This window comes from Leucoraja erinacea, unplaced genomic scaffold (genome assembly GCF_028641065.1).
Source record: "Leucoraja erinacea ecotype New England unplaced genomic scaffold, Leri_hhj_1 Leri_519S, whole genome shotgun sequence".
Classification (NCBI taxonomy): Eukaryota; Metazoa; Chordata; class Chondrichthyes; order Rajiformes; family Rajidae; genus Leucoraja; species Leucoraja erinaceus.
In genome coordinates this window covers 24,303-51,670 of record NW_026576420.1, presented here as the reverse complement: position 1 = coordinate 51,670, position 27,368 = coordinate 24,303, and the positions used below count along the sequence as shown (strand labels likewise).

The window sequence follows — 27,368 nt, the reverse complement described above, 5'->3', positions numbered from 1 at the left end:
ACTACAGGCACAGCTTGTTTTAGAGAGTAGCTCTTTAATACAGCAGCAAGGATGTTATCTGATCACCCAACCTTTACTCTGTCCAATGCTTACAGCCATTTCTTTATCAGCTTGAGTGAACTGAACTGGCTGAAGACCAGCTTCTGAGATACTGGAGATCTCAAGAGGAACTCAGATGCATCAGTCACTTGTTACTTGTAACTGGGTCTGGTGTAAAGCTTCAGCGTTGCCTTCAGCACACAATTCATGAGCATCATTCATGACTAGGTGTGGTAGGGATGTTGATCTCCAGAAAGATCCTCTATGAGTCGACGTGGCCCTGTCTCCTGCATGGTTTAACTTTGCAGTTTCATTAGTCTGGCATCTCATTCCTGGGTACATCAGGTGCAGATGCCCTGCCTGGGCCAACGTCGACTCCCTGGTTGGAGAGAATTAATCGAGTGAGGGTGTATGGGCCATATGCTTACAGATGGTGCTGGTGAATGTGTATGCTATTGAAGCCCCACCATGCCTCATGATGCACAACTTGGAGCTGCCAGATAGGCCCTGACTCTCTACTATATAGAAATTAGAAATGCTTCAGAAAATGTAGTTTAGTTTAAATTAGTTTAGTGATACAGAGTGTAAACGGGCCCTATGGCCAACCGGGTTCACTCTGACCCATCATCACCGATACTCTAGTTCTATCCTACATACTAGGGACAATTTACAGAAGCCAATTAACCTACAAACCTACATGTCTGTAGAATGTGGGAGGAAAGCAGCATACCCGGAAAAAACACATTCAGTCATAGGGAGAATGTACAAAATCCGTACAGACAGCACCCATAGTCAAGATTGAACCCGGGTCTCAGGCACTGCAAGGCAACCACTCTATCGCTGCGCCACTGTGCTGGGCAGTTGATCTCCACAAGGACAGTGTTGGTCACTTGTACCAATGCTATTGTGGACAGGTAGATAAAATGGAGAACAAGGTTGATCCCTCACATTGATCCATTCACTATTCACAGAGACACAATCTAGCAGCAAAATCCCTCTGGACCTGACCAGTCACAGCCTTCGTTAGATAGGAACTTCTGAGGCTGATGACCTACCGCTTGAAGAAATTTCTTCTCATTCTTGCTCTGACTGGATGATCTCCGATTTTGAAAATAATGCTAATTCATCGCACTGTGGTGCATCGGGTAGAGTTGCTGCCTCACAGCGCCAGAGACCCGGGTTCGATCCTGGCCCCGGGTGCTGTCTGTGTGGAGTTTGTCCGTTCTCCCTGTGACTGTGTGAGTTTCCTATGGGTGCTCCTGCTATTTCCAATATTGCAAAGATATGCAAGTTTGTAGGTTTATAGGTTGTAGTTTACTGCTGAGGGTGGTGGTGGTGGAAGCAGATACAAAGATGGCATTTAAGAGACTTTTGCATAGGCACATGGATATGCAGGGAATGGCGGGATGTGAATTATGTGCAGACAGATAAGTGTCTTGACATTATGTTCAGTGCAGTCATTGTAGGCCAAAGGGTCTCTCTTGTGTTGTATTATTGAATGTTCCATGTTAATCAGTCTTCATACATTGCCCCTGTAGGTAGTGGATGCAAAAGTAGGATAGCATAAAACTAATGTGAATGGATGACCAATGGTTAGTGTGAACTTTGGATATTTGAAATTGGATTGGATTTGATTTCTGTCAACAGGAAGGGCAAACATTGAATAGTTACTTGTAGGGAGACACTGTGGTAGAAATAGGACTAACCAATCCAAGCTCTCAACATCAAACCAAGTAACAGAGCATGGGGATTTATGTGTTTATGGGGATTAACTGCAGATGCTGGTTTAAATTGAAGGTAGAGACAAAATGCTGGAGTAACTCAATGGGACAGGCAGCATCACTGGAGAGAAGGAATGGGTGACATTTCGGGTCGAGACCCTTCTTCAGACTGCTGTCTGGGGAGGGGGCGGGACAAAGATAGAATGTAGTCGGAAACAGTAAGACTAATGGGAGAACTGGGAAGGGGAGGGGATAGAGAGGGAAAGCTAGGGCCATCTGAAGTTAGAGAAGTCAATGTTCATAACGCTGGGGTTGTAAGCTACCCAAGCAGAATAAGAGGTGATGTTCCTCCAATTTGCGCTGGGCCTCATTCTGACAATGAAGGAGGCCCAGGACAGGAAGGTCAGATTGGGAATGGGAGGGGGAGTTGAAGTGCTGAGCCACTAGGAGATCAGGTATGTTTAGATGGACTGAGCGAAGGTGTTCAGCGAAACACCTGATTGCCGAGCCTGCGTTTGGTCTCACTGATATAGAGAAGTTGACATCTGGAACAGCGGATAAAGTGTATGAGGTTGGAGGAGGTGCAAGTGAACCTCTGCCTCACCAGGAAAGACTGTTTGGGTCATTGGATGGAGGCGAGGGGGGAGGTAAAGGGACAGGTGTTGCATCTCCTTCAGTTGCAGGGGAATGTTTCTCAGGAGAGGGTGGTTTGATGGAAAGGGATGAGTTGACCAGGGAGTTTCGGAGGGAACAGTCTCTGCGGAAAGCAGAAAGGGGTGGAGATGGGAAGATGTGGCCAGTAGTGGGATCCAGTTGGAGGGAGGGAAAATGTTGGAGGATTTATGTGTTTAGTAAAGACAACTTCTGATGGTTTGGCCCTATCCCCGAACTCTCTCTGCTACATTGATGACTACATCGGTACTACCTCCTGCACCCATGCAGAACTCACTGACTACATTAACTTTACTACTAAGTTCCATCGTGCTCTCAAATTTACTTGGACCATCTATGACATCTCCCCACCATTTCCTGATCTCACCGATTCCATCGTAGGAGATTAACTATCAACAGACATTTATTGTGAACCCACTGACTCCCACAGCTATCTTGACTACACTTTTCTCACCCTGCTTCCCGTAGAGACTCTATCTCCTACTCCCAATTCCCCCATCTACGCCATATCTGCGTTCAAGATGAGGTGTTCCATACCAGGAGATCTGAGAAGTCCTCATGCTTTAGGGAATGGGAGTTCCTCTCTTCAATCATTGATGAGTCTCCTCAATATCCTGCAGCTCCGTTCTTGTTCCCCCCCCCTCCTCCCAGTTGCAACAGGGACGGAGTCCCACTAGTCCTCACCTTTTACCCCAACAGCCGTCACATAAACAGCACATAATCCTCGGGCATTTTCGCCACCTCCAGTGTGATCTCACCAATAGCCACATCTTCCCATCTCCACCACTTTTCGCTTTCCACATGGACCATTCCCTCCGCAACTCCCTGGTTAACTCGTCCCTTCCCACCCAAACCATCCCCTCCCCAGTTAACTTCCACTGCAACTGCAGGAGATGCAACACCTGTCCCTATACCTCCACACTCGACTCCGTCCTAGGACCCCGACAATCTTTTCAGGTGAGGCAGAGGTTCACTTGTTCCTCCTCCAACCTCATCTACTGTATCCACTGTTCCAGGTGTGGATTCGTATATATCGACGAGACCAAGCGCAGACTCGGCGATCGTTTTACTGAACATCTCCGCTCACTACCTGATCTCCCGGTTCATAAACACTTTAACTCTCCCTCCCATTCCCACACTGATCTCTCTGTCCTGGGCTTCCTCCATTGTCATGGTGAGGCCCAGTGCAAATGAGAGGAACAAAAACTCAGATTTCACTTGGGCATCTTACACCCCAGCAGTATGAATATTGACTTCTCTAACTTCAAGCAACCTTTGCCTTCCTTCTCTCTCCATCCTTCCCCCCTTCCCAGTTTTCCGACCAGTCTTACTGTCCTTGTTTACATTTTATCTCTGTTTGCTTTGTTGTTAACTTCTCCTAGCTAACAATGATCTATTCTGCATTGTCCTTGAACTTCATCACGATTGTCTCTTTTTCACATTTTACATTTCCTTATCTCTATCTCCCTCACCCCTGATTGTCTCGACCTGAAATATCACCCATTCCTTCTATCCAGAGATGCTGCCTGTTACTCCAGCATTTTGTGTCTATCTTCGGTTTAAACCGTCATTTGCAGTTCCTTCCTATAACATCCAGATTGTCTCCCATCTGATCTATTCCTACATTAACCATTTCATAGTGTCATATGGTACGGACACAAGCCATTTGGCCCGTCTTGTCCATACTGACCAAGAAGCCTGATCTAAGGTAGTCCCATTTGCGAACAACTGGTAAAAATCCGTAACATTTTGTATCCAGGTATCTCTCTAAGTCTCCATTAAATGTTGTTATTCTACTTGCCTCAAGTACCTTCCCTGGCAGCTCATTCCATGTACTCACCACTCCCCTTTGTGAAAAGGATGCTCCGCAGGTTCCAATAAAATCATTCCCTTCTCACCTTAAACCCATGTCCTCTGGGTAGAAAGACCCTGGGTAAAGGGGCTTGTTTCTGAAATCTCCTAAACCTGTCTTACACATTACAAAAGATGCTCCATAATATCAGGATATTATTGAGGTATAATGAGGCATTTATATTGTGCACTCTCCTTCCCATTATCTGGAAGTTTCCCCCATGTATTTGGAGCAAAGAATTAGTCATTCGCATGTCTAACAAAGGAAACTACATCAATTGTAATACTTTAGCTTAAAATGAGATGGCAAAAGCCATGAATAGTGTTGACGCTGTACTTGGACTTACCAAAATTCTCTTTCCCTGCCACGCTCTTCCAGCCAATGTTCAGGCTGTTATTGCCAGTGGATAACTTTAATCTGTTATCGTTTGGGATTGTGCTGTTCCGGATTGCTTGCATGGAGATTTCTTTGAAAATGGATGAGAAAAGTCAACAGCAGCATTAAAAACAGGTAATCAAATGTCACACAGCTTCAGTAACTTGTCAAATCTTTGTGTAGAAAATAACGTAATATTTCCAATGGTTCTCAATCCTATCTCTCTCCAGAAACCCAATGAGTTGCTCACAATACCCTGTACACAGAGATTGTCAACGTCTTTTTCTAATTACGAGTGGAGCATGGTCTTTAAAAGAAGAAACGTCACCCATTCCTTCTCTCCAGAGTGACTCCAGCTTTTTGTGTCAATCTTCTTTAAACCATAAAGGTCTTTCTTTAAAGCTTTCACAAAAAATACATGAATAATCCAGCAGATAGACACAAATAGCTGGAGTAACTCAGACAGCATCTCTGAACCACCGGGTGGCACCAGCAATGGCTGCCTCGCCAACAGTCTGTCTTGTCTCTTCCTTCTTTGTTGTTTTCTTAGTATGTGTTAAATGTATGTTTTAGTGTTCTTTAGCTTAGCTGATGTGGGGGGTGGGGGCAGTGATGGGGGAACCTTTTTTAATCTCTTATCTGGACGGAGATGCAATTTTTCACGTATTATATCTCTGTCCGCACTGCGGCCTAACATCGAGGAGCTGGTGACCTCTGCTGGAGACCGACTTTGGAAGCTCCAACCACGAGAGCCTGCAGGACTTGACATCGTGGAGCTCGCGACCCCTGTCGGGGATCGACTTTGGAGCTCAAACCGCAGGAGCCCGCGGACATTAACATCGTGGAGCTCACGGTCCCTGGTTAGAGAGCGACTTCGGGAGCTCCAAACCGCAGGAGCTTCGACCGCCCCGACGTGGGAGCTACGATCGCCCCGATGAGGGAGTTTCGATTGCCCTGACAGTGCAAAAAGACCTGAAGGCAAGACTGAGACAGAGCAAGGATGACTACAGGAAGAAGCTGGAGCTGAAACCTCAGCAGAACAACACGAGGGATGTGTGTAGCATAATGAAGAACATTACAGACCACAAGAAGACCGGTGGCTTGGGGAGGGAAAGCAATTAGGACTGGGCCAATGAGCTAAACCTGTTTTTTTTAAATAGATTTGATGGTGGGGCATCACAGCGGGTGGTGGAGCTTACTCATGTGTTAGCGCGAACAAGGGATCAATTGAGGTTACTCGCACTGACATATGGAGTAAGCTCCATCGCCCGCTTGCCTGTTATCCATCGCCCGCTGACCCGCTCTTGAGCTGGATGAGCCCCGGCCGACCCCCTCCTTCTCAACCCTCCTGCCCTCCCCGCAACTTTACCCCTGGACAGACTACCCACACACTGTGAAAGGAACCCCCCCACCCCCCACTCCCTCCCCCCAAGCAGCGCAGTCCTTTTACAGTCACTTCCCACTTTACAGTCACTTCCCATCAGCTGCTAGCAATCAGGGATAGACTTGGCTATATCTCAGTACAGCAACATCGTTCTTGATGTTGCTGTACTGAGGGATAACAAAGTCTATCCTTCTTGGCTAACAACCTAACCTTCGGTCTCCAAGATGCAGGTACATTTTCTAGCAATGTTACAAAATTTTGAGATTTAAAAAATCAAGTCTGCAATTTTATCTAACTCTGAAATTGAAGATAGACAAAAGCTGGAGTAGCTCAGCAAGACAGGCAGCGCAGCAACTCTGGAGAGAAGACCCTTCTTCAGACTGAACTGAACTCTCGTCAGTGAGAGTACTTGTGATTGTCTGAAGAAGGGTCTCGACCAGAACCGCAACCCTCTCCCCAGAGCCCCTGCCCGTCCCGCTGAGCCACCACAGACAGGGAGTTGAAGGTAGACACAGGGGGGCCCACCTTCAACTTCAGAGCCAAACAAAAAACACAGAGTGCTGGAAGAACTCAGCGGGCAAGGCAGCACGCACGAAGGGAATATATCACTTATCAGGAGCCGCCACGGGCCAGGACTCTCTCCCCCCCCCCCCCCAACAGAAAGGAACCGCAACTGCAACCATCACCACAAAACATCTAAGAAGAAACTGTAGATGCTGGAAAATCGAAGACGTTGGAGAAACTCAGTGGGTGTGAAGCCCTGTCCCACTGTGCGAGTTCACCCAAGAGCTCTCCCGAGTTTATAAAAAAAATCAAAACTCGTGGTAAACACGTAGAATGAACGTAGCGGGTACGTCGGAGCTCGGGATGTTTCTATGGACAATAAACAATAGGTTCAGGAGCAGGCCATTTGGCCCTTTGAGCCAGCACCGCCATTCAATGTGATCATGGCTGATCATCCACAATCAGTACCCCGTTCTGCCTTCTCCCCATATTCCCTGACTCAGCTATTTTTAAGAGCCCTATCTTGCTCTCTCTTGAAAGCATCCAGAGAACTTGCCTCCACCAGAGGCAGAGAATTCCACATACATAGAAACATAGAAAATAGGTGCAGGAGTTGGCCATTCGGCCCTTCGAGCCTGCACCGCCATTCAATATGATCATGGCTAATCATCCAACTCAGTATCCTGTACCTAACTTCTCTCCATACCTCCTGATGCCTTTAGCCACAAGGGCCACATCTAAATCCCTCTTAAATATAGCCAATGAACTGGCGTCAACTACCTTCTGTGGCAGAGAATTCCAGAGATTCATCACTCTCTGTGAGAAAAAGTGTTTCCTCGTCTCCGTTCTAAGTGGCTTACCCCTTATTCTTAAATTATGGCCCCTGGTTCTGGACTCCCCCAACATCGGGAACATGGTTCCTGCCTCTAGCGTGTCCAAGCCCTTATATGTTTCAATGACCCACCCTCTCATCCTCCTAAACTCCAGAGTGTACAAGCCCAGCTGCTCCATTCTCTCAGCATATGACAGTCCCGCCATCCCAGGAATTAACCTTGTAAACCTACGCTACACTCCCTCAATAACAAGAATGTCCTTCCTCAAATTAGGGGACCAAAACTGCACACAATACTCCAGGTGCGGTCTCACTAGAACTCTGTACAACTGCAGAAGGACCTCTTTGGTCCTATATTCGATTCCTCTTGTTATAAAGGCCAACATGCCATTTCTTAGCGCTAACGGCAGGTAATTGGGAAACATGGTAACTTGTGAAGATTTTTGCAACATTGAAAAATGTCCACATGTAAAATATACTCAGGATGTAAAAATTTGATACTTTTAACACGTAGTCATATCGTAGTAGCTCGTGAGTTTACCGTAGTAGGACCTGTGTCCTATATCACTATTGTATGTTCATGATAGAAATAAGAATACTCTGTATATTCATTACCTTTGAATTGTAGTTTTATGTAATCCTCCCATAATTTCTGAGTTCCATTTCACAATATCTATCAGACATACATAATGTTGCAAGGTAATATCTTGCCCAAACTCCATTGTATCTTTCTATCTCAATAAATATCACAAAATATGCCATTGTTTCAGCCACATTATGACAAAATGTAGAATGTAGGTTATTTGTTATCAGTAATCCCATCCCAGATACAATAGTACTTAAAGAACATTTGTTTTACTAATTTACGAGCATGTACCATAGGTTGATCCATATCCAACAAAATGTTGTGATAATTGCATAAAATGTATTATTGTCTAAGAAATTTGGTGTGAAATGATAATCCATCTCAGTACTCATTTAGGCAAGTCCCAAGCTATAGATACTTTCCCCCCACCCCCAATCCCCCTCGCCCGATCTTCATTGAACCCACCATTTGACTAATCTTTTACTCAGCTGCTGTAACGTTTCCTTCCTATCATAATCTCTGTGTAGCATCTCTGTCCCTCTACCAATTCCCACTTTGAAAGAAAATACAACAAAATATGACAAAAAATTTGCAGCAGGATCTCTATATAAATGCAAATATATGGTATTTTATCCTAGCATCTACCCCTCACCCCCCTCCCTTACCACCACACAAGAAGCGTAACTTGAAGCGTTTACATTTGGAGAAGTTCGATACGGACCAGTAATGAAAATTAATAGCTATGAATCGATTAACAGCGAGCTACGAGGTGAGATTGAAACACCTGTCAGAGGGCTAAGAGTAGGGAATTGAAGAATGTAGGTGAACAGAGGGATCTGGGAATAACTGTGCACAGTTCCCTGAAAGTGGAATCTCATGTAGATAGGGTGGTAAAGAAAGCTTTTGGTGTGCTGGCCTTTATAAATCAGAGCATTGAGTATAGAAGTTGGGATGTAATGTTAAAATTGTACAAGGCATTGGTGAGGCCAATTCTGGAGTATGGTGTACAATTTTGGTCGCCTAATTATAGGAAGGATGTCAACAAGATAGAGAAAGTACAGAGGAGATTTACTAGAATGTTGCCTGGGCTTTATTCTTTGGAGTTAGGGCTTTATTCTTTGGAGCACAGAAGGTTAAGGGGGGACTTGATAGAGGTTTTTTAAATGATGAGAGGGATAGACAGAGTTGACGTGGAAAAGCTTTTCCCACTGAGAGTAGGGAAGATTCAAACAAGGGGACATGACTTGAGAATTAAGGGACTGAAGTTTAGGAGTAACATGAGGGGGAACTTCTTTACTCAGAGAGTGGTAGCTGTGTGGAATGAGCTTCCAGTGAAGGTGGTGGAGGCAGGTTCATTTTTATAATTTAAAAATAAATTGGATAGTTATATGGATGGGAAGGGAATGGAGGGTTATGGTCTGAGCGCAGGTATATGGGACTAGGGGAGATTATGTGTTCGGCACGGACTAGAAGGGTCAAGATGGCCTGTTTCCGTGCTGTAATTGTTATATGGTTATATGGTTAAGAAACAATCCTGAGTTGACGGCGTATTGTTTTAAGTGAGCATTTTGCAGCAACCTCACCTTATATTCTGGTAAAATATTCTTTCCACGGAAATCTCCTGTTTCACTTTGAAATTATATTCATTTATAACTGTTTGTAGCATCAGTAACCACCTTAATGTTTGTGCGTTTACTACCGGGTATGCTTGAAACTATTTATTGTGAGGTACTGTATCTTTAAAAAAAACTATATCAACCAGGTGTGAAAATTCCACTGCATCGAACGATGATTGAAAATGCGTGGGAATCAACTAATCCTGCTGCGAAATGTTTAAGTCGAAAACTGTATTTTATTTCAAAGTGAGAATTTGAAGATAGGGACAGAGATGCTACACGGAGATTTTAAGTTCTTGGGTGAACTCGCACAGTGCGACAGGGCTTGAGGCAGCATCTATGGAGTGAAGGAAATAGCCGGGTCTGAAGAAGGGTTTCGACCCGAAACGTTGCCTATTTCCTTCGCTCCATAGATGCTGCCTCATCCGCTAAGTTTCTCCAGCATTTTTGTATACCGCAAAACGTCAATGATTCCGGGAATGCTGGGAGAGTTAGAGAGAGAGGTGGGGAACGGGAGAGACAGCGCACGGGAGAGAGAGGGAGGGAGAGAGCGAAAGACAGAGAGACACAACGTGGGCCGGTAGTTAAATTGAATGACTAACCTGCTGCAGAACAAGAAGAAGTTCTCACTCATGATGGTGAGTTTTAAGAAATTCTCAATGTGCCATTAATGCATCAATCTACATTCCTCAATAAAATGTAATTATGTTTTGAAGAAGTCTTAATGCCGCCGCGTGAATTGTATTCAAAGGAACGCAGCGTCATTAATACTTCTTCTAAAACACAATTACACATTTACTGAGGAATGCAGATCGATGCATTGATGACGCATTGGATAACAACTTGTTAACTACTGGCTGTTAATGCAACTGGCTGTTAACGCAAGTGCTACAGTCGTTAACACATCGTTTGTGTCTGATAGCCGTACAGCGCTTGCATTCCATGTACAAAACCATGTAAGTTTTGTAAACAAAACGTATGGCGAATTTGAGTTTCCACATGAAATACAGAAAATTAACGCGGGGCCCCCCTTGGGAGCGGGGCCCAATTTGGAAAAATCGGTCCAATCGGCGTAGGGCCGGCCCGGCGTGTCTTATCCATGTACCTGTCCCTGTCTGTTTCTTAAACAATGGGATCATCCCAGACTCAACTACCTCCTCTGGCAGCTTGTTACAGACACCCATCATACTGTGTAAAAAAGTTACCCCTCGGATTCCTATTAAATCTTTTCCCATTCACCTTGAACCTATCTCCTCTAGTACTCGATTCCCCTACTCTGGGCAAGAGACTCTGTGCATCAGCCCAATCTATTCCTCTCATGATTTTGTACACCTCTACAAGATCCCCCTCATCCTCCTACGCTCCTTGGAATAGAGAGCCAGCCTATCAACCTCTCCCTATAGCTCACACCCTCTAGTCCTGGCAACATCCTCGTAAATCTTTTCAGAACCGTTTCAAGCTTGACAATATTTCCCTGTAACATGGTGCCCAGAACTGAACACAATATTCTAAATGCGGTCTCACCAACGTCTGATATGGCTGCAACATGACCTCCCAACTTCTATGTTCAATATTCTAAATGATGAAGGCCAAAGTGCCAAAAGTCTTTTTGACTACCTGCGACTCGACCTTCAAGGCACCATGTACCTGTACTCCTTGATCCCTCTGCTATACAACACCACCCACAGGCTACTATTTACTGTGTAGGTCCTGCCCTTGTTTGACCTCCCAAAATGCAACACCTCACACTCCTCTGTATTAAATTCCATCAACCATTCCTCCGCCCACCTGGCCAATCGATCCAGATCCTGCCGCAATCTTTCACAACCATCTTCACTATCTGCAAAACCACTCACTTTTATATAATTAACAAACTTGCTAATCTTGCCCTGTATGTTCTCACACAAATAATTGATGTAGATGACAAACAGTAATGGGCCCTGCACCGAACCCTGAGGCACATCACTAGTCACAGCCCTCCAGTCCAAGAAGCAACCTTCCACTATCAACCTCTGCTTCCTTACATGGAGCCAATTTGCCATCCATTCAGCTATCTCTCATTGGATCCCATGGGATCTGACCTTCCAGAGCAGCCTACCATGCGGAACCTTGTCGAATGCCTTACTTAAATCCATGTACACAACATGTTTAAGAAGGAACTGCAGATGCTGGAAAATCGAAGATAGACAAAAATGCTGGAGAAACTCAGCGGGTGAGAGCATCTATGGAGCGAAGGAAATAGGCAACGTTTTGTGTCAAAACCCTTCTTCAGACTGAAACGTTGCCTATTTCATTTGCTCCATAGATGCTGCCTCACCCGCTGAGTTTCTCCAGCATTTTTGTCTACCTTCCATGTACCCAACATCTACTTCCTCCACACTTTCTTTGTGGCACCTGACCATCAAGGCTGAGTTGATGAGAAAAGAGCTTAGCAGACTGCTCTAGCAAAGCCACGGGTCCTGATGGTGTCAGCCCTAGAGTACTCAAGGCGTGAGCCAGCCAGTTGTGCGGAGTACTCCAGCATATCTTCAACCTGAGCCTTGAGAAGGTTCCTGTGATGTAGAAGACATCCTGCCTGGTTCCTGTACCAAAGAGGACACAACCCAGATCCTCCAATGGCTACAGACTGGTGGCACTGACTTCACACATCATGAAGTCCCTGTAGAGGCTGGTGCTCATTCACCTGTGACCCCTGGTTACACCTTACCTGGACCCCCTGCAGTTCGCTTCCCAAACAAAGATGGGGGTTGAGGACACCATCATCCACCTGCTCCATCGTTCCTATGCTCACCTGGATGAGCCAGAAAGCAATGTGAGAGTCATGTTTTTTGACATCTCCAGTGCTTTTAACACCATCCAGCCTACACTGCTAGGGAGCAAACTGATGAGGATGCCGGTGGATGCTCCATTGGTGTCCTGGATCACCAACTAACTGACTGGCCGACCACATTGTGACAGGCTATAGAACTGTGTCTCGGACATGGTAGTGAGCAACACAGGGGCCCCACAAGGGATGGTCCTCCCCCTTCCTGCTCACCATGTACACCTCGGATATAACCCGGACTACTGCCAACCTGCAGAAGTGTTTGTCTGTCTCTGCAATTGTGGGCTGCATCAGTGAGGCGATGGAAGCTGAATACAGAGGTGAATACAAAGGTGTAGTCAATGACTGTTGAATGGTGTGGGCTGGTGTGTTCATGCGGACACGGACACGGACACAGACAGACACACGGACGGCAATAGGATCAACAAACTCATCAGGATGGCTGGCTCCATCCTGGAGGTGGAGTTGGATTTATGGGAGGGGAGGATGTTCCTCAAACTGTGGAGCATCCTGGACAATACAGCTCACCCCCTCCATGACACACTGGCCAACCTGAGTAGCACCTTCAGCAACAGACTGGTTCCACCAAGATGCAGCACAGAACGCCACAGGAGATCCTTGTTCCCTGTGGTTGTCAAACTGTACAACTCCTCCCCCTTCTGTCGCGGGGAAGACCGAGACTGACTCCCCTCCCTCCTCCCCAATCTTTGCAAATCCCTAATTCTTTCCACTCATCACTTTAATTTCATGTTTCATGTATTTTGCGTTTTTATGACAATTTCCCGCATGGGATAAATAAAGTTCTATTGTATCATATCGGACCAGCACTTTTTGTAATTGTCTCTGTTCGTGGGCCTTTGAGTTGCAGAACCAGGCGGTGATGCTATCAGTCAACATTGATGTGTTACCCATGAGAAAGATCATTGGTTCCAGCAGTACACCAGTTTCCTCCTTCACTGCCAAACCTAAACAGTTTCAATGGTTGCTGGTACCAACTGTGTACCTTAAACCAATTGGCTAACACAGAACTTTATTCAACACCCCTAGCATAACAAGATTGTTACATTACCCAAGTTATTGGAAGAGAACTCTGCCTTTTGTTGATGATGTAAATTCCGGGCAGCAGCAATTGCATAATTTTCCATGACTTCCATGAAATTGGAAACCAACTTGAAGAATTCTGTTGAACTTGTGTTGCAAAACTTTAACAAACTCGTCTTGGAAACCTCAGCAAATGAATCAATATCCTGTTGGGATAGAGACAGTGCCTTTATCACCACTTGATCAACCTTTAAGCACCTGTGAACATGCACTCTATCCATTCCTCTACACCGCTCTATATCCTTCAATTTATTGATTCGCTTACTCATTTGCAATCATCTCCCTCCTTCCATCCAATGTACAAGCATAGAAATGTTGTTAGGCTTGGTACGCCGAAGGACCTGTTTCCACGCTGTATCTCTAAAGTCTAAAAAACAGGCACTATGGCCCAATTTGTTCATGCTGACCAAGTTGCCCCATCGAAGCTAGTCCCATTAATTTACATTTGACCCATGTCCCTCTGAAACTTTCCAGTCTGTGTACCTATCCAAATGTATTTTAAATGTTGTTATTACGCCTCGATGAATTATTTCCTCTCGCAGCTCGTTCCATATCTGTACCACCCTCTATATGAAAATGTTGCCCCTCAGGTTCCATCTTTTCCCTCTCGACATGTTCTCTTGTTCTTAATTCCTCTGCCCTGGGGAAAAAGAACTGTGCATTCACCCTATCTATAACTCTGATGATTTTATACACCTCTGTAAGATTACCCCTCATTCTCCCACACTCCCTGCCTGCCCAATCTCCCCCTATAGCTCACACCCTCAATTTCCAGCAACATTTGCAGAAACCACTCCCTCCGCAAACCTTGGTTCCCTCATCCCGTCCCACCTAAACCGCACCATCCTCATGTACATTCCCCTGCAACGGCAAGAGATGCACCGCTTGGCCTATACCACCTCATTCACCACCATACAAGGACTCCAGCTGTACTTTCGGGTGAGATGCATCTCCTCTAATCTCATCGACTGCATTCAACATTACATTACTGGTGTCCAGTGAGACCAGGTGTAGTCAAAGGGATCATTTCACTGAACACTTGCACTCGGTCTACCAAGACTGACTGGATCTCCCAGCTGTTAACCATTTTAACTCCCCTTCCTATTCTCGTATCAACCTTTCTGTCCTGGGCCTCCTGCATTGTCAGAATAAGGCCACACTCAAACTGGAGGAACAAAGCCTCATATTCTGCTTGGGTTGTTTGCAAGTTAACAGTATGAACATTGAATTCTCCAATTCATAGCAACAACCCAGTTGATTTTTTCTTCCTCCCCCTTTTCCAGTGCGCACCGTTGAAAAACATGAGCTTACCGCAAAAGATGAACTGTCCGGGCGAAGATTTATCAAATCTGTGAAGAGAACAGAAAATAGTTGATAAAAAATACAAAATGCTGGAATAACTCAACATGTCAGGCACTATCCCTGGAGAATTTAGACTGGAGGCATTTCGGATTGGGACCCTTCTTTGGACTGATTGTATGGGGGGGACCAAAAATGCTGGTAGAAAGGAGGGACAGGACAAAGTGTGATTGGTGATGGGTGAGCACAGGCAAAGGGGTTTTGATAGGCAAATGGTTGGACAAATGAGGGGGCTGGGAAGAAATAGGTACATGGCCAGGTGGGACAGAGGAATCCCCTCCCCTTTCACCCCCAGACAACCGTCTTTCTTCCTCCCTCTGCTGACCTGAGCCACAACTCGCCGTGCACTTATTACTCACCTTCCCCTCCCCCGACATTTCTTCCTCCAGATTCCTAAATCACAACTCTTTAATCCTTTTGTCTCACACCCTGTGTGTTTTCATCTCTGGCCTTTGTCCACCCATCTGCCTATCAACTCTCCATCGCTTGTGCTTACCTATTACCTGCAGTGCTTTGTCCTGCCCCTCCTCTCTTCCACTTTTCATCTCCCTACCTTACAAACAGTCTGAAGAAGGGTCCCGACCAGAAATGTCACCTTTGCATATTCTGCAGGGATGCTGCCTGACCCTCTGAGTTACTCCTGCATTTTGTATTTATTTTTTGTAAACCAGCATCTGCAGTGCTTTGTTTCAACAAGAAAACAGCTGCAGCAGCTGTCAGGAGGATATGTTGTTACAAAGGACCCTCCACCATCACCATCTACTTACTGAAGGATACTAGTATTGTGAGCAATTTTGGGCAGCGAGTGTGTAAGAAAGAACTGCAGATGCTGGTTTAATCGAAGGTAGACATAAAATACTGGAGTAATTCAGCTGGTGAGGCAGCATCTCTGGAGAGAAGGAATGGGCGATGTTTCAGGTCGAGACCCTTCTTCAGACTGTTGTCAAGGGAGGGGGCGGGACAAAGATAGAATGTCAAAGAACAAGCTGCCAGAGTAGGTAATTGAGGTACATCCTAAAACATTTAAAATGCATTTGGACAAGTACGGGATAGGAAAGGTTTACAAGGACATGGGCCAAACACGGGCAGATGGCCCTAGTCTAGATGGGGCATTTTGATCAGCATAGTAAAGTTGGGCCGAAGGGCTTCTTTTAATGCTGTAATACTCACACATCCCAAAAATATGAGGATTGGTAGGTTAATTGGCAAATGTAAATTCCTCCGATTAGGTCTATAGATTTGCAAAGTAGCACAGAATAGGAACAGGCCCTTTACACAAACTCATGCATAAGAAGGGAGGGAGAGAGAAAATGGGGAATTACAGACCAGTTAGTCTAACGTTGGTAGTGGGGAAACTGCTAGAATCAGTTATTAAAGATGGGATAGCAGCACATTTGGAAAGTGGTGAAATCATTGGACAAAGTCAGCATGGATTTATGAAAGGTAAATCATGTCTGACGAATCTTATAGAATTTTTCGAGGATGTAACTAGTAGAGTGGATAAGGGAGAACCAGTAGATGTGTTATATCTGGACTTTCAGAAGGCTTTCGACAAGGTCCCACATAAGAGATTACTATACAAACTTAAAGCACACGGTATTCAAGGTTCAGTATTGATGTGGATAGAGAACTGGCTGGCAGACAGGAAGCAAAGAGTAGGAGTAAACGGGTCCTTTTCACAATGGCAGGCAGTGACTAGTGGGGTACCGCAAGGCTCAGTGCTGGGACCCCAGCTATTTACGATATATATTAATGATTTGGACGAGGGAATTGAATGCAACATCTCCAAGTTTGCGGATGACACATAGCTGGGGGGCAGTGTTAGCTGTGAGGAGGATGCTAGGAGGCTGCAAGATGACTTGGATAGGTTGGGTGAGTTGGAAAATGCATGGCAGATGCAGTATAATGTGGATAAATGTTAGGTTATCCACTTTGGTGGCAAAAACAGGAAAGTAGACTATTAACTGAATGGTGGCCGATTAGGAAAGGGGGAGATGCAACGAGACCTGGGTATCATGGTACACCAGTCATTAAAAGTAGGCATGCAGTGAAGAAGGCGAATGGTATGTTAGCATTCATAGCAAAAGGATTTGAGTATAGGAGCAGGGAGGTTCCACACGTGGAGTATTGCGTACAGTTTTGGTCTCCTAATCTGAGGAAAGACATTCTTGCCATAGAGGGAGTACAGAGAAGGTTCACCAGACTGATTCCTGCGATGGCAGGACTTTCATATGAAGAAAGACTGGTTAGACTCGGCTTGTACTCGCTAGAATTTAGAAGATTGAGGGGGGATCTTATAGAAACTTACAAAATTCTTAAGGGGTTGGACAGGCTAGATGCAGGAAAATTGTTCCCGATGCTGGGGAAGTCCCAACATCGGGAACACAGGGTCACAGTTTCAGGATAAGGGGGAAGTCTGTTAGGACCGAGATGAGAATTTTTTTTTCACACAGAGAGTGGTGAATCTGTGGAATTCTCTGCCACAGAAGGTAGTTGAGGCCAGATCATTGGCTATATTTAAGAGGGAGTTAGATGTGGCCCTTGTTGCTAAAGGGATCAGGGAGTATGGAGAGAAGGCAGATACAGGATACTGAGTTGGATGATCAGCCATGACCATATTGACTGGCGGTGTAAGCTCAAAGGGCCGAATGGCCTACTCCTGCACCTACTCCTCATGTTTCTATGTTTCTAACATGAGGAAAAACCCAGTCATCTAAGCTTTTGAATTGGAATCATCTTATAGGTAAAAGGTGGGGGAATGTAATTGATATATGGCAGCAATGTAAGGAGAGGTGGGAAGCTCCAAGTTGAATCAGGAGTTAAAATTGGCATGTAGTAAAGGTAATGCTGTTTGTTATGAAAGATTTTACTTCGGAGTCACGTGAGTGACTACGTGGAGAAGGCCGTCAACCCGTATGCGCGTCATTATGTCTGGCGCATTGCGCAATGGCTGACTGGCAGGTGCGCTGCTCCTGCCAGCGGTAAGTTTAAACCTACAGGTAAGTTTAAAATTTAATTTCTAGGTTTTGTGTTTTGTGTTGCAGGAAGCTCATTGCAGAGCTTGCCTGCTGGATTCGGGGCGAAGTCGGACGGGCCGCGGGGAAACCGGTTATGGACCGTGGGGAATCCCGGTCCGGACCGCGGAAGTGGGTAGCCGGCGGCTGTCGGGTTTGTTTCCCTAGTTGCTGACAAGGAGGTCAGCGACACCCAGGAGGGGACTGCGAGTGGTGGTTTCCCCAAGAAAGGGGGTAGACCAAGCAAAGTTGATCTCGCTACCCCAGTCGCTGGCAAGGAGGTCAGCGACACTCCCGGGGGGAGGGGGGACAAGACCAAGGGGAAGTTGGTCTCACTACCCCAGTCGCTGACAAGGGGGTCAGCGACACCCGGGGGGGGGGGGGGGGAAGGGGGAAGTGCGAGCGGTGCTTTCCTAAGTAAGGGGGCTGGACCAAGGGAAGTTGCTCACTACCCTGGTCACAGACAATGGGGTCATCAGCTCCCAGACCACTATGGTTCCCCCAGAAAAAGGGGTAAGACCAGCAGTCAGCCGGTCTCGCCACCCGAGTCACTGACAGTGCGGTTAGCGGCTCCCAGACCGCAATGGATACCCAGGGACGGGGTCAAACCACAGGGAAGTCGGTCAGGCCTTGGGACTCAGGGGAGTCAGGCCAGGAGGGTTTCCCCTCCTTCTATGGGTAGTGTCTGCGGATGCCTTAACACATGGAGCACCTGATGGAGGGGTGCTTCAGAATGATATACTACAAAGGAGGGATTATGGAGAACCCGCAGGCAGCAGCACCTGTTTCAGGGCTGCACAATGTCTCCCTCTCTGAGGAGGGGAGCATTCAGGGTCAGTTTCAGTCTGACTCGGGGGGGGGGAAATAACCTGATATAGGTCCGAAGGAGGGGCCATGACAGCGCAGGTATCCTCAGGGGCCTGCGGTAGCACCTGTTCTCAGGGTTGCCTACGAATGGTCAGTGTGTAACTGACTTCAAATTCAAAGTATGTCCATGGAACATACTGCAGCACATGCATATGGCTCCAAGGAAATACTCGCAAATGATAGGGTTACTGCCGTGGGCAGAAAACCCAGAAGGGGTCAGAGTTCCCCTCATGCCACAAGTGCCGGCAGTGAACAGCACTATCAGGGGTGACATTGGAAGAAATGAAACCAGCCGCCGAATCTCCTCTTCAGGTAAGACCTATCCAACAGGTATACCTGGATGAGGAAGCAAAAGCTAGCGGCAGCTTGAAAGCTGCGCAGAGGCCTTTCAGGCCAAGGTCCAAGCCGGGCTCAGAAAAAATGGAATCCACATACACTACCATTTTCCTACTCTCCAACCAAGACGGGAATAGAACCCACGTCAGGGGCCGTTGGGCTTACCATAGACCACCGGTAACCATGGAGGTAGGTGGGTCTGGTTTCTTCAGAAATATGAGGTAGTGGATCATTTACAAGTTGGTAATATTTACAATTGTTTTCGTACAAATGATAATGATAGCAGCAGACTGGGTTATTATTGCACAGTATAAGGGTACCAAGCTTGGCTTGGAATTGGGGCCAGAGTTGGCTTGCGAGGCAGGCTCAGTATTACGGCCGGAATACCCTTTCAAGGCAGGCTCAGTATTATGGCCAGAGGTGTCTTTTGAGACAGGCTCAGTATTATGGCCAGGATCACCTTTCGAGACAGGCTCGGGTATCTGGCCAGAGTTGTCATTTAAGGCAGGCACGGAATTATGGCAGACGAGGCCTGTTCATTGTGAAGGATGGAGGAAGTCGGTTCATAATTGATTTAACTCGTATTTGCAACATAGATTTTCAGTATATGGAACTTTGTTACTGTCTAACAAACGGATTTCTTTAGGACGCATCGATTTCAAAGATGCATACTATACAGGTCCCATTCACAGGGAACCCAAGTCATCTACTAAATTACTAAATCAGTGCTGGGACTGCTCAGAGCTCAAAAACATGTGTTATGGCTTATCTGGATGATATTCTAAATCTGTGTTTTGCTAAAATCTACTGTTTTCAGCCGCAACTATATTTGAGAGTGAGGTTCCTCATCCTTCCAGTTAAAATTAAGTTGATACCAACCACAGTTATTGATTATTCGGTTTTACCTTTAACTATTAATTTATCTGTGACTCTGCTCTGGGGCAAGAGTTTGGAATCAATAGAAGCCTGTAACAACCTTATTATCAAGCAGTCTTCTATTCATAAAGTGTAATTGGCAATATAACAGCTGTGTTTCAGCTGTGCAATTGTGCCTTTTTTCATTATCAGAACCTACAACGTGCAAGTAGTAATCTCTCAATGGCCATATACGTCATTGTTAATGGACCTATGCTATTACCAGCTGAAGCCACCAAAGTCACAATGGTGGACGAACAATATTCAGCATTGCTCCAGTAGTTTTTGTCAATAAATCTTCAGTTGTATTTCAGATTGATGCTAGTGCTCTGAGATGGAAAATTAAGAATGCCTTCTCTAGTTACGGAGGCGGATGGGGTTTGCATGAATCACCAATTCTTCAGTTATTGGTATCAACTACCTATAGACACTAGGTGCATACTATGGGTTAAAGGGTTGTGCGGATCTGCATGATCTGCATGCTCAGTTCCAGGTTGATACACTGTGGTGGTAGCTTATGTTGATCACATGGGTGCAATCAAGTCAAAGTATCCTGTCATAATTTACCTAACCTTATTTGGCGCTGGTGTATCATCACGTAAAATCAATGACAACACAGAATGGATGTTCGATCACTGTGTATTTTATGACATTATGGCTCGATGGAACACCGAATATTGATATGTTTGCATCCAGGCTCATTCACCAGTTTGTAAAGTCATGTGGCAACAGAGTGGCGAGAGATACATTCTCGTTACACGGGGGAGGAATTTTCTTTTGTGTCTTTGCTCCATTTGGCCTCATCAGTGAGGGTCTTGCAATAGTTCAGCAAGATCCTGCTTCAGGGTTTTCGTACTGTCTGACTGGCCTATGTGCCCATAGTTCCCGCAAATGTTGGGAATTATAGTAGAACCTTATATGGGGTTTCTAAACATAAAACTTTGCTGGTTCAGCCTGGGACTCGGGGAACCAGCCTCTGTGTGATTAATCAATTAATTGCCTTACAGAATCTGAGAAGACAGCTCCTGCGGCTCGGGGTGTCAGACCAATCAATGTTTGTGCTCACTGCAGAGTGCAGGGATAGCACCAAAAATAGCAGTACATTTCCTCTTCAGGAGATGGGTACCGTTTCTGTTTAAATGCTATGTTACATATTAATACGGCATGGACACTGATGTCTTAGATTTCATTTTCAAATGGGTCCTTGACAATAAATTAAGTTATAGTCCCATTAACTGGGCCCAACGTGCTTCTCATCATATTGCTGCAGCGAGCGGGACCCGCTCTGTCGGGTCTCACCCTCTGATACCCAGTTTAAGGATATCTTTAACACACCTGCTCTATATGATAATTCATGTTTACGATTTAGTTAGCAGGGCAGCCCAGGGGTATCTGGTCTCAAACTAATTATCATGGTAAACCCCATGCAACTTCGGTTATGAGTGGTCACACATTTACAACATTACGTCAAGGTCATCTAGAGCCTTAGAGACTCTGACAATAGCTATGTTCGTTAGGTACAAAAACCTCATAAGAAGATATCAGTTCAGACCATCTCCAGGTGGTTAAAACGGGGGTTTGGCTTATACAGGAGTAGATACTATTTTTTAATCTCACTCCAACCAGGGCTGCTACAACATCAGCAGCAAGGGTTATGTATGGTCCTCTGGACCACATCCTGCCAACTGCAGGATGGTCTATCGAATGAGTTCCAACATTATCTTTTAACCCGTTTGCCAGACCAGGAGTATTTGCCAACTCTATTTTAGATTCTATTTATAGTTTCCCCTCGGATGAGAGGGGTTACTACTATTATTATTTATTCATTTATCAGCATCAGCATGTTTTTAGATCTGTGTCATGTCTGTATGCATCATGAATATTTCCCTTATGTGTGGTCAACTGATGCAGCTGTGCTTGTGTGGACTCAGTTTTCCACGGCATGAAATCAGAGCTTCAAAATCTTTACGTGGTCACTCACGTGACTCCGAAGTAAGATAGTAAGATTAAACGAGAACATACCAGTTTGAAATTTGATCTTTATTTTATGAGGAGTTACGATGAGCGATTACGTGCCCTCCACTCCCGACCCTCGTAACATAAAGATCTTTTCTGGAAGTTCTAGTCAGCTCTAATCTTACTATTTTAGTTCAACAACTGTTATCTGTGATTTCACACCACTGCTTTGAAGATTGACGCGCATTCGGGTTGATGGCCTTCTCCACGTAATCGCTCATCGTAACTCCTCATAAAATAAAGATCAAACTTCAAACTGGTCAGTTCTCGTTTAATCTTACTATTTCAACATGCAGGTAGACTGGGAAAATCAGGTTGGTACTGGACCCCAAGAAAGGGAGTTTGTGGAGTGCCTCTGTGATGGATTCTTAGAGCAGCTTGTATTGGAGCCTACCAGGGAGAAGGCAATTCTGGATTTAGTATTATGTAATGAACCGGATTTGATAAAGGAACTTGTAAATATGACATCTACACAACACGCAACTAAAGATCATCTTTAATCCACAAACAGACTTAACAGCATGTTAGTAGTCACTGCCTCCTGTCTGCTACCGAACTGCGTAGCATAGGAAGTAGGTGTTAATATAAAAGATACAGTAAGGCGGGGTTAGTGATGCTAACCTATATATGATTGGTTGCATGCATAAACCAATCTACATCCTTCCCCCTTAAAGAGTAAGTATAGTGAGCACCCATGCCATTAAAGTTAAACAAATTCTCCATATCTATCAGGCGGTCTACTGATGCGGCCCGAAAGCGTACGGACAAATCCTCCCTTCCTTCACCGGAAAGATTAGAGAGAGTGGGTGAACCCGGAATCGAGAAAGCCGCGAGTGAGACGTGGTGGCTGAAAGAGGAAGTGTGCAGGAGGGATAATCCCGCGGTTAGTCACGGCCGTGCCTTGTGGAGGAGTATGGAACATGCGAGGAGTGTGGGTCATGCGGGGATCAGTAGAATGTTCGGCAGTGAACGGCTGGAACTAAAGCGGTGGAGCATAGGGTCCGGCTGGTGGCAGACGGGGTTCGCGCACAGCAAGCAAATGTTGACGCCTTCTGCGGTAGACTCTTCCCTCATAGTCCACAAGGTAAAAATCTGAATTGGCCAGGCGCGATCTTTCCATCTGTTGTTTAGCGCTTCTGACAGCCGTTCGGCAAGTCCGTTACTCTGTGGGTACTCAGGGCTGCTCGTGACATGGTGGAAATTCCATCGGTTAGCAGAGAGCTTGAACTCGTGGCTGGTAAACTGTCTTCCGTTGTCGGTCTGCAAACGGACGGGTGAGCCGAATGTGGAGAAGTGTTTCTTTAATTTATGGATGACCATCTCAGATGTGATGGAGGTCAGGAGGTCGAGTTCAAACCAGTTTGAAAACGAGTCGACAAGGACGAGGTAGTGCTTACCATTCGAAGATGTCTGCCGCCACCGACGTCCAGGCCAGGGCTGGTGGAGGTTGTTGCAGTTGGGGCTGCCTCTGCTGGTGTGGTGCAAGACTGTTGTAGGTGGGGCAAGAGGATATACGGTCCCGTATGTATTTGGCCATCTCAGGCCAGTAGAACAGGTTCTGTGCATGGATCAGTGTAGCATCGACTCCCGGGTGACCGTTGTGCGCCTCATTGTAGTATTTATCATGCAATGATGAGGGGATCATGACTTTGTCGCCCTTGACTATAACATCATCCTGTATGACCAGTTCATCTCTTTAAGGGGGAAGGATCTGAGAATGCCATTCGGTATCAACTCTGCCAGTGAGGTTTTCCAGAGAAGCATGGAACAGCTGTTCGCAGGCCTAAAGTGCGCTATCATTGTTGACGATATCCTGGTGTATGGCAAACATGCGACAGAGCACGACCAAAACCTAAGGCGTGTCATGGAGCGGGCACGTCAGATCAACCTCAAGCTCAACCCTAACAAGTGCAAGTTCAGGGTTTCAGAGGTCACCTACGTCGGGCACGTATTCACTCCCGACCGCCTCAAGCCCGATCCACAGAAAGCTGCTGCCATCACTGAGATGCCGGCCCCCACCGACGTGCTCGGCCTGCAGCGTTTCCTGGGTATGGTGAACTATCTTGGAAAATTCATACCAAACCTCAGCGAATTAAGCTCGCCCCTGCGACAACTCTCATTGCTTGGTCCTGATTCCAGCAATCTCAACAAGCATTTAACGCTTTAAAATCTAAGCTGACCAGTGCACCAACTGTAATATTCTTCACTTTGAAACGTCCAGTGACAATCACCTGTGGATGCAGTGTACCTGGACTTTCAGAAAGCATTTGATAAGGTCCCACATAGGAGATTAGTGGGCAACATTAGGGCATGTTATTGGTGGTAAAATGATGACATGGAAAGAAAATTGGTTGGCAGACAGGAAACAAAGAGTAGGGTTAACTGGTCCCTTTCAGAATGGCAGGCAACGACTAGTGGGAGGCAGTGACTAGTGGGAGTAACATTAACAAATTTGCAGATGACACAAAGCTGAGTGGCAGTGTGAACTGTGAGGAGGATGCTATGAGAATGCAGGGTGACTTGGACAGGTTGAGTGTGTGGGTAGATGCAGTTTAATGAGGATAAATGTGAGGTTATCCACTTTGGTAGCAAAAACAGGAAGGCAGATTACTATGTAAATGGTGTCAAGTTGGGAAAAGGGGATGTACAACAGGATCTGGGGGTCCTTGTTCATCAGTCAATGAAAGTACACAAAAATGCTGGAGAAACTCAGCGGGTGCAGCAGCATCTATGGAGCGAAGGAAATAGGCAATGTTTCGGGCTGAAACCCTTCTTCAGACTGATGGGGGGTGGGGGGCAGGGAGAAGAAAGGAAAAAGGAGGAGGAGGACCCCGAAGGCTGAGGGATGGGAGGAGAGAGCCAGAGGGCTGAGGAGGGGGAGGAGACAGCAAGGACTAACAAAATTGGGAGAATTCAATGTTCATGCCCCCAGGATGCAGACTCCCCAAGCGGAATATGAGGTGCTGTTCCTCCAATTTCCGGTGTTGCTCGCTCTGGCCATGGAGGAGACACAGGACAGAGAGGTCGGATTCGGAGTGGGAGGGGGAGTTGAAGTGCTGAGCCACCGGGAGATCGTTGGTTATTGCGGACCGAGAGGAGGTGTTTCGGCGAAACGATCGCTCAGCCTCCGCTTGGTCTCACCGATATAGATCTGCTGACATCTAGAGCAGTGGATGCAGTAGCTGAGGTTGGAGGAGATGCAAGTGAACCTCTGTCGCACCTGGAACGACTGCTTGGGTCCTTGAATAGAGTCGAGGGGGAAGGTAAAGGGACAAGTGTTGCATCTCTTGCGGTTGCAATGGAAAGCGCCCGGGGAGGGGGTGGTACGGGAGGGAAGGGAAGAATTGACAAGAGTTACGGAGGGCGCGGTCTTTGCGGAAGGCAGACATGGGGGGAGATGGGAAGATGTGGCGAGTGGTGGGGTCACGCTGGAGGTGGCGAAACTGACGGAGGATTACTTGTTGTATGTGATGGCTGGTGGGGTGAAAGGTGAGGACTAGGGGAACTCTGCCCTTGTTATGAGTGGGGGGATGGGGAGAGAGAGCAGTGTTGCGGGGTATGGAAGAGACACTGGTGCGAGCTTCATCTATGGTGGAGGAGGGGAACCCCCGTTCCCTGAAGAATGAAGACATTTCAGATGCCCTGGTGTGGAACGCCTCATCCTGGGAGCAGATGCGGCGTAGATGGAGGAATTGGGAGTAGGGGATGGAGTCCCCTTAAGGATAAAGGGGAAATCCTTTAAAACCGAGATGAGAATAACTTTTTTCACGCAGAGAGTGGTGAATCTCTGGAACTCTCTGCCACAGAGGGTAGTTGAGGCCAGTTCATTGGCTATATTTAAGAGGGAGTTAGATGTGGCCCTTGTGGCTAAGGGGATCAGGGGGTATGGAGAGAAGGCAGGTACGGGATACTGAGTTGGATGATCAGCCATGATCATATTGAATGGCGGTGCAGGCTCGAAGGGCCGAATGGCCTACTCCTGCACCTAATTTCTATGTTTCTATGTTTCTATGAGTCCTTACAGGAAGCAGTGTGGGAAGAAGAGTAGTCCAGATAGCCATGGGAGTCAGTAGGTTTATAGTGGATGTCGGTCAGAAGTCTATCACCTGCAATTGAGATAGTGAGGTCAATGAATGTTAGGGAAGTGTCGGAAATGGTCCAGGTGTATTGGAGTGCCGGATGGAAGTTAGTGGTGAAGTGGATGAAGTCAGTCAGTTGTGTGTGTGTGCAGGAGGTGGCACCAAAGCAGTCGTCGATGTAGCGGAGGTAGAGGTTGGGGATGGGGCCCTGGTACGTATTGAACAAGGATTGTTCGAAGTAACCGACAAAGAGGCAGGCCTGGCTGGGGCCCATGCGGGTGCCCATAGCTACGCCTTGTGTTTGGAGGAAATGGGAGGAGTCAAACGTAAAGTTGTTGAGGGTGAGGACCAACTCCGCTAGGCGGAGGAGAGTGTCAGTGGCCGGGTATAGGTTGCTTCTCTGGTTGAGGAAGAACCGGAGGGCTTTGAGACCATCCTGGTGGGGAATGGAGGTGTAGAGTGACTGGACGTCCATGGTGAAGATGAGGGGGTGAGGGCCTAGAGAATGGTATGCGTGGATATGACGGAGAGTGTCTGAGGTGTCTTGAACACAGGTGGGGAGGGATTTAACCAAGGGGGATAGGATGGAGTCAAGGTATGTGGAAATGAGTTCGGTGGGACACGAACAAGCAGAGACAATGGGTCTACCGGGACAGTCAGGTTTGTGGATTTTGGGGAGAAGGTAAAACGGGCCGTGCGGGGCTGGGGAACAATGAGGTTGGAGGCTCGGTCGGGCGTGGGAGTTGATGAAGTCGGGGATGGTGCTAGAGATAGTGGCCTGGTGCTCGTCAGTGGGGTCATGGTCCAGAGGTAAGTAGGAGGTGGTGTCCGACAGTTGGCGCGTGGCCTCAGCTTTGTAGAGATCGGCGCGCCAGACTACCAAGGCACCTCCCTTGTTGGCGGGTTTGATAACCCAATCTGGGTTGGTGCGGAGTGAGTCGATGGCAGTACGTTCAGGGGGGGAGAGATTGGAGTGAGACAGGGGAGTGGAGAAGTTGAAGTGGTTGATGTCGCAACGGCAGTTTTGGATGAAGAGTTCTCAAGCCGGAGGGCCTCGAGGGGGGTTCCACGAGGAGGGGGTGCGTTGGAGGCGTGAAAAGGGGTCATCAATGGGCGGCGAGGACTCCTTCCCGTGGAAGAACGCTGTGAGACGGAGGCGACGGTAGAAGAGACCCAAGTCGTGGTGGGCGCGGAATTCATTGAGGTGGGGACGGAGGGGGACAAAGGTAAGACCTCTGTTGAGGACAGACCGTTCGGTGTTGGAGAGGGGGAGGTC

At 46.7% G+C, this 27,368-nt stretch overlaps 1 protein-coding gene across 1 annotated transcript in view; it reads right to left on the bottom strand.

Moving 5' to 3' along the window:
* The window catches only part of LOC129693993 (adhesion G protein-coupled receptor E2-like), a gene marked incomplete at its 5' end in the record, with an annotated part of 90,132 nt that overhangs the window by 47,524 nt on the left and 15,240 nt on the right, over positions 1 to 27,368 (bottom strand). Inside the window, 3 exon segments of the mRNA XM_055630716.1 lie at positions 4,631 to 4,750; positions 13,475 to 13,652; positions 14,818 to 14,855. Of these exon segments, the coding sequence (XP_055486691.1) occupies positions 4,631 to 4,750; positions 13,475 to 13,652; positions 14,818 to 14,855 (336 nt within the window).